The following is a 16923-nucleotide window of genomic DNA, read 5'->3' as shown; positions in this document are numbered from 1 at the left end:
TGCCGTCTCCTCCCTTTGCCCGGTCTCCCTACGGCCCTACAGACTGCGGAGGCCCTGTTCACTCATGTCTTCCGGCACTACGGGGTGCCTGAGGACATAGTCTCTGATCGAGGTCCCCAGTTTACGTCCAGGGTCTGGAGAGCGTTCATGGAACTTCTGGGGGTCTCGGTCAGCCTCACCTCAGGTTTTCACCCCGAGAGTAACGGGCAGGTGGAGAGAGTAAACCAGGATTTGGTTAGGTTTCTGCGGTCATATTTCCAGGACCGGCCGGGGGAGTGGCCGGCCTTCATCCCCTGGGCAGAGATGGCCCAAAACTCACTCCGCCACTCCTCCACTAACCTCTCTCCTTTCGAGTGCGTACTGGGGTATCAGCCGGTTCTGGAACAGTGGTATCAGAGCCAGATCGAAGCTCCTGCGGTGGACGAATGGTTGAAGCGCTCAGAAGAGACCTCGGACCCCGCCCATGTGCACCTACAACGGGCCGTGTGGCGGCAAAAAGAGGGCGCTGACCGTCACCGCAGCGAGGCCCCGGTGTGCGCACCGGGGGACCGGGTCTGGCTCTCGACCTGAAACCTGCCCCTCCACCTGCCCTGCCGGAAGCTGGGTCAGCAGTTTGTGGGGCCATTTAAAGTCCTGAGGAGACTGAACGAGGTATGCTACAGGTTACAGCTTCCCCGAGATTATCATATTAATCCCTCTTTCCATGTGTCTCTCCTCAGGCTGGTGGTTGCTGGTCCACTCCAGGAAGCTGGACATCGAAGGGGCCCCGGCGTATGCTGTTCGAGCTATCCTGGACTCGAGGCGTCGGGCGAGGGGCCTTCAGTACCTCGTGGAGTGGGAGTGGTACAGTCCGGAGGAGAGATGCTGGGTGCCGGTCGAGGACGTCCTGGACCCTTCGTTGCTGCGGGATTTCCACCGTCTCCATCTGGATCTCCCTGCGCCTCGTCCTCCGGGTCGTCCCCGAGGTCGGTGTCGGGCGCTGCTGGAGCCGCGCGTCAAGGGCGGGTACTGTCACGACTTCCGCCCGAAGTCGGTCCCTCTCCTTGTTCGGGCAGCGTTCGGCGGTCGACGTCACCGCTTTCTAGCCACCGCCAATCCACTTTTCACTTTCCATTTGTTTTGTCTTTGTTTTACACACCTGATTTCAATCCCACAATTACTGTTTAATTATCTAACCCTCTGTTCCCCCATGGGTTTTTGTGAGTGATTGTTTATTGTATTTTCGGTCTGTCATGGTGTGCGTGTATTTGTTACTTTGTATATTTGACATTTTGAGTAAAAGTACAATAATTACTCATATCTGCTGTCCTGTGCCTGACTCTCTACACCAGCCACACATAGGAGCGCTACAATTCTCCAGTGATTGCACGTTGGCCAATAGAACGGATGATACAGGGGGGTTACCCACTAGCCAATGAATTCTAGCAAGGCACCCCGGTCTCCGCCCCCTGTATTTACGTATTTTCTTCATGCAAATGACAGGGATTTGGGCCTGGTCTCAGAGAAGCAGTATATCCTTCGCGTCGGACTCATAAAAAAAAAAAATCTTTGTCCAGTTCGAGGTGAGTAATCGCTCTTCTGATATCCAGAAGCTCTTTTCGGTCATAAGAGATGGTAGCAGCAACATTATGTACAAAATAAGTTACAAACAATGTGAAAAAAACACACAAAATAGCACAGTTGTTAAGAGCCCGTAAAACGGCAGCCATCCTCTCCGTCGCCAGTGTCCTATTGTTAGGTGTGATTATCTCAAGAGTCAATATTTTTTTCATTCGATTTGAATAGTTGATTCAATGGGAGCTAACGAACAGTATGGCTGAAGATGTACATGTACAGTACACTGAAGCCTGATTCACAATACAGGGAGCCAAACCAAACCGAGCTGTACTGGGCTGGCCTGGTGATGCATCCACCATAGTTGCTGGAACTATGCTCGAAAGAAAACATTCAAGCCAGCACTATCCAGCTAGCACATTTGGTTCCTTGGAAGTTGTGGGAATGTACGTTTTTGGTTTCCCATTGGTTCTAGGAACGAAGCCATGAGTTTCCTGACCGGTAAAACAGAACGGAAGTGAATATTTTACCTGTTCTGGGAACATACATTTTTAGGTTGCAGGGAGATTCTGAGAACCTTTTACTATGGTTCCCTGAAAGTTTTATAGTTTATTTGGAGGTTTTTGAATAACTTCCTTAAAACTTTCACTGAATGTTTCAATAAGAATTTTAAAAACACTGCTATCTTAGTTTAACTGTTTTCAACTCCAAGCACAGATAGGACACATGGAAATTCATTATAGGCATTAATCGCAAACACATTTATTTTTTTATTAGTGAGATTCAAACCTACGATCTTCTGTTCTCTATCCATGGAATTAGTCCACTGCCCCACCACAATGTTTTTTAACAAAGCGTTTTAGTTTATTAAAAAAGACCACATTTCTATTTAACTAGGCAAGTCAGTTAAGAACAAATTCTTATTTACAATGATGGCCTACCTTCTTCAGGGGTAGAACAACATATTTTTACCTTGTCAGCTCAGGGATTCGATCTAGCAATCTTTTGGTTACTGGCCCAACGCTCTAACCACTAGGTTACCTGCCGCCCCACAAGCATTCATTAACATCAAGTGAGGCCAATTATTGGCCGTGGTCAACATTTTACATTTACATTTTAGTCATTTAGCAGACGCTCTTATCCAGAGCGACTTACAAATTGGTGCATTCACCTATAATATCCAGTGGAACAACCACTTTACAATAGTGCATCTAAATCTTTTAAGGGGGGGGTTAGAAGGATTACTTTATCCTATCCCAGGTATTCCTTGAAGAGGTGGGGTTTCAGGTGTCTCCGGAACACACTCAACAAGATAGAGGATAGAGAGTGTTTTGTTCACACTGAAAACGGAAAGTATCTCTTTTTAACATTGAAAGTTGCTAATGTTTTCTAGTGGTTTTTATTAAAAGTTTTATTAATGTTCTGAGAACATGACTTTAAATAGAACCATGAGGAAACCTGTAGGAAACATGTTGAAGTACTGAAATTCCCACAGAATAACGTTGTTTCTTAACGTTCTCTGAACTAGTTGAGAACTCTCCCAATGTCAAACCAGTTGGAGTACGTTCCTAGAACATTAACAAAAATGTTACCATGTTTGAACTTTTCGGAAACATTCTGTTAAAGTAATGAAATACAAAGAAAATAATGTTATTTTGTCAAGTTCCTTAAATGTGTTGAGAATGTTCCAGAGCCAAGCAACTATCCTGCACCATTCCCAGAATGTTGTGTGAAGGTTGTATGCTAAATAACCATTGGACAACCACGCTCTCACCAAGCTCTAAGAAAAATATGGTTCTCAAAGCTGCTGGGCCTGTTGCCACCTCAGGGGGTAAGTGTTGCCCTGCAGTCGGTCGGTGCACCAGGATGGGAGGATGCCATTAGACATGACTGATGGCCAACATTAGGGAGTTATAGACACAGAAGGGACTGTTGTGCAGTCAGGATTCCTGTTGTTTTACAATGATGCAAATCAGTTTGCTCTCAAATGGGAAATCTGTATCTAAGTTATGGCTCAGTACTGATGCAATATCTGTTTATGTATTTATTTTTGTGGTCCTCAAAGAGCCACAGAAGACAGAAATACTTTTTCTAATGGCCCTGAGACCATTTGAAAATGAACGGTGCAATAACAAGTCTATTAATTTGTTAATCAGTGTAAACCCTGAGCTTCATGCTCCTGCTGATATTTACCTGAGAGTTTGCATCAGCGGTGAGGTTGAAGACTGGCATGGTCCCAGTTATGACCAGACCCAGACCCTGAACACACAAACATCAACGTCTCAGTATGTGGGACTTCAGAAGATTGTGTTAGCATCTATATAATGTTTAAAAAAATAATAATTATACTTTTTCCCCCCAATTTCATGATATCCAATTGATAGTTACAGTCTTGTCGCTGCAACTCCCATACAGACTCAGCAAAGGTCGATAACCATGCGCCTTCCGAAACAACCCAACCAAGGCGTATTGTTTCTTGACACAATGCCCACTTAACCCAGACTCACCAATCAGAGGAGACACTGTACACCTGGTGACTGTGTCAGCATGCACTGCACCCGCCCCCCTACAGGAGTCGCTAGTGCGCGATGGGACAAGGACATCCCTGCCAGCCAAACCCTCGCCTAACACAGACGACACTGGGCCAATTGTGCGCCGCCCCATGGGTCTCCCGGTTGCGAACCCAGAATTTCTAGTGGCACAGCTTGCACTGCAATGCAGTGCCTTAGACCACTGCGCCACTCAGGAGGCACTATATAGTGGTTTTTAATCTCAAACATAGCTATGTTATAGGTAGGACTCAAAGTAGAAGTTTGTAAGCAACTAGTTCTAAAGGGTTTCCGTTTTTGGCTAGTACTGCATTACAATGGTCTTAGTATTAAAACAGAAATGAATGAAATCAAATGAAATCCAATTTAATTTGTCACATTCGCCGAATACAGCAGGTGTAGAAGGGAAATGCTTACTTACAAGCCCTTAACCAACAATGCAGTTTTAAGAAAAAAAAGTAAAACAATAAAATAACAATAACGAAGCTATATACTGTAATAATAGATAATAAACAGCGATATATATGCATAGATAATACAGTACATTGCAGTAATGTACTGTAACGTGACACTTGTGTTGCTACTCCTCAGTGGGATAGTTTGTGGCTTACCAGAGCATCCTGGTAGACGTTGGTCCATTGGACCTGCTTGGCCTTGGGCCCAGCCAGCACCATGGGCCGACCCAGCACATCCAGGTACTCCTGAGACAGGGAGGAGAACACACACATCAGAGAAATGACAAACAAACAAACAAACACACACACACACACACACACACACACACACCACACCACACCACACCACACCACACACACACACCATATATTGCTTTATTAACTGGGTTGTTAGAGCCCTGAATTGATTGGCTGACAGCCGTAGTATATCAGACCGTATACCACGGGTATGACAAAACATTTATTTATACTGCTCTAATTACTGTTGGTAACCAGTTCATAATAGCAATAAGGCATGTCAGGGGTTTGTGGTAATATACCACGGCTAAGGGCTGTATCCAGGAACTCCTCGTTGCATCGCGCAAAACAACAGGGGGGGGGGAGGGGGATTAAGAGCATGTCACACTTATTCATCGTAAAACTATAAGACCCTTACAAGTCTTCTCACTGTCTTATAAACCTGAGGGCCAACAGTAGAATCAGCCCAGGCCTGAGAAGCAGTACAGCCTGTGAACAGTCTTTAGACATTTAGGGCCATTATTCATCAATATGAAGCAGCTACTAAAAACACATTAGGAGTGTCAGAGGCACGTGGCACAAACATGCCAATCTCCCACTGGCTCTCTGTGTTAACCAAAGCAGTGTATAAAAACCTCTCTGTGTTAACCACAGCAGTGCGAAAACACCTCTCTGTGTTAACCACAGCAGTGTGAAAACACCTCTCTGTGTTAACCACAGCAGTGTCAAAACACCTCTCTGTGTTAACCACAGCAGTGTGAAAACACCTCTCTGTGTTAACAACAGCAGTGTGAAAACACCTCTCTGTGTTAACCACAGCAGTGTGAAAACACCTCTCTGTGTTAACCACAGCAGTGTGAAAACACCTCTCTGTGTTAACAACAGCAGTGTGAAAACACCTCTCTGTGTTAACAACAGCAGTGTGAAAACACCTCTCTGTGTTAACCACAGCAGTGTGAAAACACCTCTCTGTGTTAACAACAGCAGTGTGAAAACACCTCTCTGTGTTAACAACAGCAGTGTGAAAACACCTCTCTGTGTTAACAACAGCAGTGTGAAAACACCTCTCTGTGTTAACAACAGCAGTGTGAAAACACCTCTCTGTGTTAACAACAGCAGTGTGAAAACACCTCTCTGTGTTAACAACAGCAGTGTGAAAACACCTCTCTGTGTTAACAACAGCAGTGTGAAAACACCTCTCTGTGTTAACCACAGCTGTGCGAAAACACCTCTCTGTGTTAACCACAGCAGTGTCAAAACACCTCTCTGTGTTAACCACAGCAGTGTCAAAACACCTCTCTGGGGCTAGGGGGCAGTATTTGCACGGCCGGATAAAAAACGTACCCGATTTAATCTGGTTACTACTCCTGCCCAGTAACTAGAATATGCATATAATTAGTAGATTTGGATAGAAAACACTCTAAAGTTTCTAAAACTGTTTGAATGATGTCTGTGAGTATAACAGAACTCATATGGCAGGAAAAAACCTGAGAAGATTCCAGGCAGGAAGTGGAAATCTGATTTGTGGAATCACCTTCAACACTTTGCCTATGAAACACACCGTGAGTTAGGATTCATTTAGCACTTCCTAAGGCTTCCACTTGATGTCAACAGTCTTTACAAAGTGGTTTGAGTCTTCTCCGTTAAAAACAGACCAAACGAGAGGCATGGAAAGTTGGTCATAGAGGGAGGGCCATTACTACTATGACGCGGGCGCCCATGGGTACCCTCTCGTTCCGAAACGTTTAGATAGACAATGCAATCGTCCGCCTTGAATATTATTGAAGCTCTGATTGAAAAAGGCCCTAAAGATTTATGTTATACAACGTTTGACATATTTGAACGAACGTAAATATATATTTTTTGCACATTCGTGATGACAAGTCCCGCGTGCCTCGTACATTTTGAGTAGCCTTCGGAACGCGCTAACAAGAAGGAGCTATTGGGACATAAATTATTAACTTTTTCTAACAAAACTACATTTGTTGTGGACCTGGGATTCCTGGAAGTGCCTTCTGATGAAGATAATCAAAGGTAAGTGAATATTTACAATAGTATATTTGATTTTAGATGACTCCAAGATGGCGCTAACATGTATCGCCTAGCCTATTTTTCTGAGCATAGCACCTCGTTTATTGCAAAGTGTAAAAGTTATTTTTAAATCTGGCAATGCGGTTGCATTCACGAGATGTTAATCTATAATTCTTTGAATGACAATATTATATTTGACCAATGTTTTCGAATAGTAATTTTGTAAATTGTAGCGCTGATTCACCGGAAGCATTTGAGGGAAAATATTTTCTGAACGTCACGCGCCGATGTAAAATGATGTTTTTATATATAAATATGAACTTTATCGAACAAAAAATGCATGTATTGTGTAACATAATGTCCTAGGAGTGACATCTGATGAAGATTGTCAAAGGTTAGTGCTGCATTTAGCTGTGTTTTGGGTATTTCTGATGCATGCTAGTTGCTTTGAAAATGGCAGTGTGATTATTTTTGGCAAGGTACTCTCCTAACATAATCTAATGTTTTGCTGTTGTTGTAAAGCCTTTTTGAAATCGGACAACGTGGTTCGATTCAGGAGAGATGTATCTATAAAATGGTATAAAATAGACATATGGTTGAGAAATTGAAGTTATAGCATTTATGAGGTATTTGTATTTCGCGCGACGCGATTCCACTGGCTGTTGACTAGAGTGGGACGCAAACGTCCTAGGTTCCCAGACAGGTTAACCACAGCAGTGTGAAAACACCTCTCTGTGTTAACCACAGCAGTGTATAAACACCTCTCTGTGTTAACCACAGTAGTGAACAGTATAAACATCTCTCTGTGTTAACCACAGTAGTGTACCGTATAAACATCTCTCTGTGTTAACCACAGTAGTGTATAAACACCTCTCTATGTTAACAACAGTAGTGTATAAATACCTCTCTGTGTTAAACACAGTAGTGTATAAAAACCTCTCTGTGTTAACCACAGCAGTGTATAAACACCTCTCTGTGTAGACCACAGCAGTGTATAAACACCTCTCTGTGTTAACCACAGCAGTGAATAAAAACATCTCTGTGTTAACCACAGCAGTGTACAGTATAAACATCTCTCTGTGTTAACCACAGTAGTGTATAAACACCTCTCTATGTTAACCACAGTAGTGTATAAACACCTCTCTGTGTTAACCACAGTAGTGTATAAACACCTCTCTGTGTTAACCACAGCAGTGTATCAACACCTCTCTGTGTTAACCATAGTAGTGTACAGTATAAACACCTCTCTGTGTTAACCACAGTACTGTATAAACACCTCTCTGTGTTAACCACAGTAGTGTATAAACACCTCTCTGTGTTAACCACAGTAGTGTACTGTATAAACACCTCTCTGAGTTAACCACAGTAGTGTATAAACACTTCTATGTGTTAACCACAGTAGTGAATAAACCCCTCTCTGTGTTAACCACAGTAGTGTACAGTATGAACACCTCTCTGAGTTAACCGCAGCAGTGTATAAACACCTCACTGTGTTAACCACAGTAGTATACAGTATAAACACCTCTCTGTGTTAACCACAGTAGTGTACAGTTAAACACCTCTCTGTGTTATCCACAGTAGTGTACATAAACACCTCTCTGTGTTAACCACAGTAGTGTACAGTATAAACACCTCTCTGTGTTAACCACAGTAGTGTACGTTAAACACCTCTCTGTGTTAACCACAGTAGTGTATATAACACCTCTCTGTGTTAACCACAGTAGTGTACAGTATAAACACCTCTCTGTGTTAACCACAGTAGTGTATAAACACCTCTCTGTGTTAACCACAGTAGTGTATAAACACCTCTCTGTGTTAACCACAGTAGTGTATAAACACCTCTCTGTGTTAACCACAGTAGTGTATAAACACCTCTCTGTGTTAACCACAGTAGTGTACAGTATAAACACCTCTCTGTGTTAACCACAGTAGTGCACAGTATAAACACCTCTCTGTGTTAACCACAGTAGTGTACAGTATAAACACCTCTATGTGTTAACCACAGTAGTGAATAAACCCCTCTCTGTGTTAACCACAGTAGTGTACAGTATGAACACCTCTCTGTGTTAACCACAGCAGTGTATAAACACCTCTCTGTGTTAACCACAGTAGTGTACAGTATAAACACCTCTCTGTGTTAACCACAGTAGTGTACAGTATAAACACCTCTCTGTGTTAACCACAGTAGTGTATAAACACCTCTCTGTGTTAACCACAGTAGTGTACAGTATAAACACCTCTCTGTGTTAACCACAGTAGTGTACAGTATAAACACCTCTCTGTGTTAACCACAGTAGTGTACAGATAAACACCTCTCTGTGTTAACCACAGTAGTGTACAGTATAAACACCTCTCTGTGTTAACCACAGTAGTGTACAGTATAAACACCTCTCTGTGTTAACCACAGTAGTGTATAAACACCTCACTGTGTTAACCACAGTAGTGTACAGTATAAACACCTCTCTGTGTTAACCACAGTAGTGTATAAAACCCTCTCTGTGTTAACCACAGTAGAGTATAAACACCTCTCTGTGTTAACCACAGTAGTGTATAAACACCTCTCTGTGTTAACCACAGTAGTGTACAGTATAAACACCTCTCTGTGTTAACCACAGTAGTGTACAGTATAAACACCTCTCTGTGTTAACCACAGTAGTGTATAAACACCTCTCTGTGTTAACCACAGTAGTGTACAGTATAAACACCTATCTGTGTTAACCACAGTAGTGTACAGTATAAACACCTCTCTGTGTTAACCACAGTAGAGTATAAACACCTCTCTGTGTTAACCACAGTAGTGTACTGTATAAACACCTCTCTGTGTTAACCACAGTAGTGTATAAACACCTCTCTGTGTTAACCACAGTAGTGTACAGTATAAACACCTCTCTGTCTTAACCACAGTAGTGCACAGTATAAACACCTCTCTGTGTTAACCACAGAAGTGTACAGTACAATCACCTCTCTGTGTTAACCACAGTAGTGTAATAAACACCTCTCTGTGTTAACCACAGTAGTGTACAGTATAAACACCTATCTTTGTTAACCACAGTAGTGAACAGTACAATCACCTCTCTGTGTTAACCACAGTAGTGTACATATAAACACCTCTCTGTGTTAACCACAGTAGTGTACAGTATAAACACCTCTCTGTGTTAACCACAGTAGTGTATAAACACCTCTCTTTGTTAACCACAGTAGTGTACAGTATAAACACCTCTCTGTGTTAACCACAGTAGGCAGTATAAACACCTCTCTGTGTTAACCACAGTAGTCTGTATAAACACCTCTCTGTGTTAACCACAGTAGTGTACAGTATAAACACCTCTCTGTGTTAACCACAGTAGTGCACAGTATAAACACCTCTCTGTGTTAACCACAGTAGTGTACAGTACAATCACCTCTCTGTGTTAACCATAGTTGTGCACAGTATAAACACCTCTCTGTGTTAACCACAGTAGTGTACAGTATAAACACCTCTCTGTGTTAACCACAGTAGTGTACAGTATAAACACCTCTCTGTGTTAACCACAGTAGTGTATAAACACCTCTCTGTGTTAACCACAGTAGTGTACAGTATAAACACCTCTCTGTGTTAACCACAATAGTGTACAGTATAAACACCTCTCTGTGTTAACCACAGTAGTGTACAGTATAAACACCTCTCTGTGTTAACCACAGTAGTGTAATAAACACCTCTCTGTGTTAACCACAGTAGTGTACAGTATAAACACCTCTCTGTGTTAACCACAGTAGAGTATAAACACCTCTCTGTGTTAACCACAGTAGTGTACAGTATAAACACCTCTCTGTGTTAACCACAGTAGTGTACAGTATAAACACCTCTCTGTGTTAACCACAGTAGTGTACATATAAACACCTCTCTGTGTTAACCACAGTAGTGTACAGTATAAACATCTCTCTGTGTTAACCACAGTAGTGTACAGTATAAACACCTCTCTGTGTTAACCACAGTAGTGTACAGTATAAACACCTCTCTGTGTTAACCACAGTAGTGTAATAAACACCTCTCTGTGTTAACCACAGTAGTGTACAGTATAAACACCTCTCTGTGTTAACCACAGTAGTGTATAAACACCTCTCTGTGTTAACCACAGTAGTGTACAGTATAAACACCTCTCTGTGTTAACCACAGTAGTGTATAAACACCTATCTGTGATAACCACAGTAGTGTACAGTATAAACACCTCTCTGTGTTAACCACAGTAGTGTATAAACACCTCACTGTGTTAACCACAGTAGTGTACAGTATAAACACCTCTCTGTGTTAACCACAGTAGAGTATAAACACCTCTCTGTGTTAACCACAGTAGTGTACAGTATAAACACCTCTCTGTGTTAACCACAGTAGTGCCAGTATAAACACTTCTCTGTGTTAACCACAGCAGTGTACAGTATAAACACCTCTCTGTGTTAAACACAGCAGTGTACAGTATAAACACCTCTCTGTGTTAACAACAGTAGTGTACAGTATAAACAAATCTCTGTGTTAACCACAGTAGTGTATAAACACCTCTCTGTGTTAACCACAGTAGTGTATAAACACCTCTCTGTGTTAACCACAGTAGTGTATAAACACCTCTCTGTGTTAACCACAGTAGTGTACAGTATAAACACCTCTCTGTGTTAACCACAGTAGTGTATAAACACCTCTCTGTGTTAACCACAGTAGTGTACAGTACAAACACCTCTCTGTGTTAACAACAGTAGTGTATAAACACCTCTCTGTGTTAACCACAGTTGTGTATAAACACCTCTCTGTGTTAACCACAGTAGTGTACAGTATAAACACCTCTCTGTGTTAACCACAGTAGTATACAGTATAAACACCTCTCTGTGTTAACCACAGTAGTGTATAAACACCTCTCTGTGTTAACCACAGTAGTGTGCAGTATAAACACCTCTCTTTGTTAACCACAGTAGTGTGCAGTTTAAACACCTCTCTGTGTTAACCACAGTAGTGTATAAACACCTCTCTGTGTTAACCACAGTAGTGTACAGTATAAACACCTCTCTGTGTTAACCACAGTAGTGCACAGTATAAACACTTCTCTGTGTTAACCACAGCAGTGTACAGTATAAACACCTCTCTGTGTTAAACACAGTAGTGCACAGTTTAAACACCTCTCTGTGTTAACAACAGTAGTGTACAGTATAAACAAATCTCTATGTTAACCACAGTAGTGTATAAACACCTCTCTGTGTTAACCACAGTAGTGTATAAACACCTCTCTGTGTTAACCACAGTAGTGTATAAACACCTATATGTGTTAACCACAGTAGTGTACAGTATAAACACCTCTCTGTGTTAACCACAGTAGAGTATAAACAACTCTCTGTGTTAACCACAGTAGTGTACAGTATAAACACCTCTCTGTGTTAACCACTGTAGTGCACAATATAAACATTTCTCTGTGTTAACCACAGCAGTGTACAGTATAAACACCTCTCTGTGTTAAACACAGAAGTGCACAGTTTAAACAACTCTCTGTGTTAACCACAGTAGTGTACAGTATGAACACCTCTCTTAGTTAACCGCAGCAGTGTATAACAACCTATCTGTGTTAACCACAGTAGTGTACTGTATAAACACCTCTCTGTGTTAACCACAGTAGTGTATAAAAACCTCTCTGTGTTAACCACAGTAGTGTACAGTATGAACACCTCTCTTAGTTAACCGCAGCAGTGTATAACAACCTATCTGTGTTAACCACAGTAGTGTACTGTATAAACACCTCTCTGTGTTAACCACAGTAGAGTACAGTATAAACACCTCTCTTGTTAACCACAGTAGTGCACAGTATAAACACCTCTCTGTGTCAACCACAGTAGTGTACAGTATACACACCTCTCTGTGTTATCCACAGTAGTGTCTAAACACTTCTCTGTATTAACCACAGTAGTGTACAGTATAAACACCTCTCTGTGTTAACCACAGTAGTGTCTAAACACTTCTCTGTATTAACCACAGTAGTGTACAGTATAAACACCTCTCTGTGTTAACCACAGCAGTGTATAAACACCTCTCTGTGTCAACCACAGTAGTGCACAGTATAAACACCTATCTGTGTTAACTACAGTAGGGTATAAACACCTCTCTGTGTTAACCACAGTAGTGTACAGTATGAACACCTCTCTGTGTTAACCACAGTAGTGTACAGTAGAAACACATCTCTGTGTTAACCACAGTAGTGTAAAAACACCTCTCTGTGTTAACCACAGTAGTGTACAGTATAAACACCTCTCTGTCTTAACCACAGTAGTGCACTGTATAAACCCCTCTCTCTGTTAACCACAGTAGTGTATAAACACCTCTCTGTGTTAACCACAGTAGTGTACAGTATAAACACCTATCTGTGATAACCACAGTAGTATACAGTATAAACCCCTCTCTGTGTTAACCACAGTAGAGTATAAACACCTCTCTGTGTCAACCACAGTAGTGTATAAACACCTCTCTGTGTTAACCACAGTAGTGTATATACACCTCTCTGTGTTAACCACAGTAGTGTACAGTATAAACACCTCTCTGTGTTAACCACAGTAGTGCACAGTATAAACACCTCTCTGTGTTAAACACAGAAGTGTACAGTACAATCACCTCTCTGTGTTAACCACAGTAGTGTATAATTACCTCTCTGTGTTAACCACGGTAGTGTACAGTATAAACACCTATCTTTGTTAACCACAGTAGTGTACAGTACAATCACCTCTCTGTGTTAACCACAGTAGTGTATAAACACCTCACTGTGTTAACCACAGTAGTGTACAGTATAAACACCTCTCTGTGTTAACCACAGTAGTGTATAAACACCTATCTGTGATAACCACAGTAGTGTACAGTATAAACACCTCTCTGTGTTAACCACAGTAGAGTATAAACAACTCTCTGTGTTAACCACAGTACAGTATAAACACCTCTCTGTGTTAACCACAGTAGTGTACAGTATAAACACCTCTCTGTGTTAACCACAGTAGTGCACAGTATAAACATCCGTCTGTGTTAACCACAGTAGTGTACAGTACAATCACCGCTCTGTGTTAACCATAGTTGTGCACAGTATAAACATCTGTCTGTGTTAACCACAGTAGTGTACAGTATAAACACCTCTCTGTGTTAACCACAGTAGTGTACAGTATAAACATCTGTCTGTGTTAACCACAGTAGTGTATAAACACCTCTCTGTGTTAACCACAGTAGTGTACAGTATAAACATCTCTCTGTGTTAACCACAATAGTGTACAGTATAAACACCTCTCTGTGTTAACCACAGTAGTGTACAGTATAAACACCTCTCTGTGTTAACCACAGTAGTGTACTAAACACCTCTCTGTGTTAACCACAGTAGTGTACAGTATAAACACCTCTCTGTGTTAACCACAGTAGTGTACAGTATAAACACCTCTCTGTGTTAACCACAGTAGTGTACAGTATAAACACCTCTCTGTGTTAACCACAGTAGTGTACAGTATAAACACCTCTCTGTGTTAACCACAGTAGTGTACGTAAACACCTCTCTGTGTTAACCACAGTAGTGTACAGTATAAACACCTCTCTGTGTTAACCACAGAAGTGTACAGTATAAACACCTCTCTGTGTTAACCACAGTAGTGTACAGTATAAACACCTCTCTGTGTTAACCACAGTAGTGTATAAACACCTCTCTGTGTTAACCACAGTAGTGTACAGTATAAACACCTCTCTGTGTTAACCACAGTAGAGTATAAACACCTCTCTGTGTTAACCACAGTAGTGTACAGTATAAACACCTCTCTGTGTTAACCACAGTAGTGTACAGTATAAACACCTCTCTGTGTTAACCACAGTAGTGTATAAACACCTCTCTGTGTTAACAACAGTAGTGTGCAGTATAAACACCTCTCTTTGTTAACCACAGTAGTGTGCAGTTTAAACACCTCTCTGTGTTAACCACAGTAGAGGATAAACACCTCTCTGTGTTAACCACAGTAGTGTACAGTATAAACACCTCTCTGTGTTAACCACAGTAGTGCACAGTATAAACATTTCTCTGTGTTAACCACAGCAGTGTACAGTATAAACACCTCTCTGTGTTAAACACAGTAGTGCACAGTTTAAACAACTCTCTGTGTTAACAACAGTAGTGTACAGTATAAACAAATCTCTGTGTTAACCACAGTAGTGTATAAACACCTCTCTGTGTTAACCACAGTAGTGTATAAACACCTCTCTGTGTTAACCACAGTTGTGTATAAACACCTCTATGTGATAACCACAGTAGTGTACAGTATAAACACCTCTCTGTGTTAACCACAGTAGAGTATAAACAACTCTCTGTGTTAACCAGAGTAGTGTACAGTATAAACACCTCTCTGTGTTAACCACTGTAGTGCACAATATAAACATTTCTCTGTGTTAACCACAGTAGTGTACAGTATAAACACCTCTCTGTGTTAAACACAGAAGTGCACAGTTTAAACAACTCTCTGTGTTAACAACAGTAGTGTACAGTATAAACACCTCTCTTAGTTAACAGCAGCAGTGTATAACAACCTATCTGTGTTAACCACAGTAGTGTACTGTATAAACACCTCTCTGTGTTAACCACAGTAGTGTATAAAAACCTCTCTGTGTTAACCACAGTAGTGTACAGTATGAACACCTCTCTTAGTTAACCGCAGCAGTGTATAACAACCTATCTGTGTTAACCACAGTAGTGTACTGTATAAACACCTCTCTGTGTTAACCACAGTAGAGTACAGTATAAACACCTCTCTTGTTAACCACAGTAGTGCACAGTATAAACACCTCTCTGTGTCAACCACAGTAGTGTACAGTATACACACCTCTCTGTGTTATCCACAGTAGTGTATAAACACCTCACTGTGTTAACCACAGTAGTGTACAGTATAAACACCTCTCTGTGTTAACCACAGTAGTGTACAGTATAAACACCTCTCTGTGTTAACCACAGTAGTGTACAGTATACACACCTCTCTGTGTTAACCACAGCAGTGTATAAACACCTCTCTGTGTCAACCACAGTAGTGCACAGTATAAACACCTATCTGTGTTAACTACAGTAGTGTATAAACACCTCTCTGTGTTAACCACAGTAGTGTAGAGTATGAACACCTCTCTGTGTTAACCACAGTAGTGTACAGTAGAAACACATCTCTGTGTTAACCACAGTAGTGTATAAACACCTCTCTGTGTTAACCACAGTAGTGTATAAACACCTCTCTGTGTTAACCACAGTAGTGTACAGTATAAACCCCTCTCTGTGTTAACCACAGTAGTGTATAAACACCTCTCTGTGTTAACCACAGTAGTGTACAGTATAAACACCTATCTGTGATAACCACAGTAGTATACAGTATAAACCCCTCTCTGTGTTAACCACAGTAGAGTATAAACACCTCTCTGTGTCAACCACAGTAGTGTATAAACACCTCTCTGTGTTAACCACAGTAGTGTATATACACCTCTCTGTGTTAACCACAGTAGTGTACAGTATAAACACCTCTCTGTGTTAACCACAGTAGTGCACAGTATAAACACCTCTCTGTGTTAAACACAGAAGTGTACAGTACAATCACCTCTCTGTGTTAACCACAGTAGTGTATACTTACCTCTCTGTGTTAACCACGGTAGTGTACAGTATAAACACCTATCTTTGTTAACCACAGTAGTGAACAGTACAATCACCTCTCTGTCTTAACCACAGTAGTGTATAAACACCTCACTGTGTTAACCACAGTAGTGTACAGTATAAACACCTCTCTGTGTTAACCACAGTAGTGTATAAACACCTATCTGTGATAACCACAGTAGTGTACAGTATAAACACCTCTCTGTGTTAACCACAGTAGAGTATAAACAACTCTCTGTGTTAACCACAGTATCAGTATAAACACCTCTCTGTGTTAACTACAGTAGTGTACAGTATAAACACCTCTCTGTGTTAACCACAGTAGTGCACAGTATAAACATCCGTCTGTGTTAACCACAGTAGTGTACAGTACAATCACCTCTCTGTGTTAACCACAGTTGTGCACAGTATAAACATCTGTCTGTGTTAACCACAGTAGTGTAC

The 16923-nt window shown here is 41.4% G+C and overlaps 1 protein-coding gene across 4 annotated transcripts in view; it reads right to left on the bottom strand.

Moving 5' to 3' along the window:
- Positions 1-16923, bottom strand: part of LOC106566000 (voltage-dependent calcium channel subunit alpha-2/delta-2) — a 329019-nt gene that overhangs the window by 37668 nt on the left and 274428 nt on the right. For all 4 annotated transcript variants that reach the window (XM_045691870.1, XM_045691873.1, XM_045691872.1 and 1 more), the window contains 2 exons: positions 4715-4804; positions 3748-3813 (listed from right to left, as the gene is read on the bottom strand). In XM_045691870.1, the coding sequence (XP_045547826.1) occupies positions 3748-3813; positions 4715-4804 (156 nt within the window). The remainder of the gene's footprint in view (positions 1-3747; positions 3814-4714; positions 4805-16923) is intronic.

This window comes from Salmo salar, chromosome ssa12 (assembly GCF_905237065.1).
Source record: "Salmo salar chromosome ssa12, Ssal_v3.1, whole genome shotgun sequence".
Lineage (NCBI taxonomy): Eukaryota > Metazoa > Chordata > Actinopteri > Salmoniformes > Salmonidae > Salmo > Salmo salar.
This window is presented reverse-complemented; position numbering and strand designations above follow the sequence as displayed.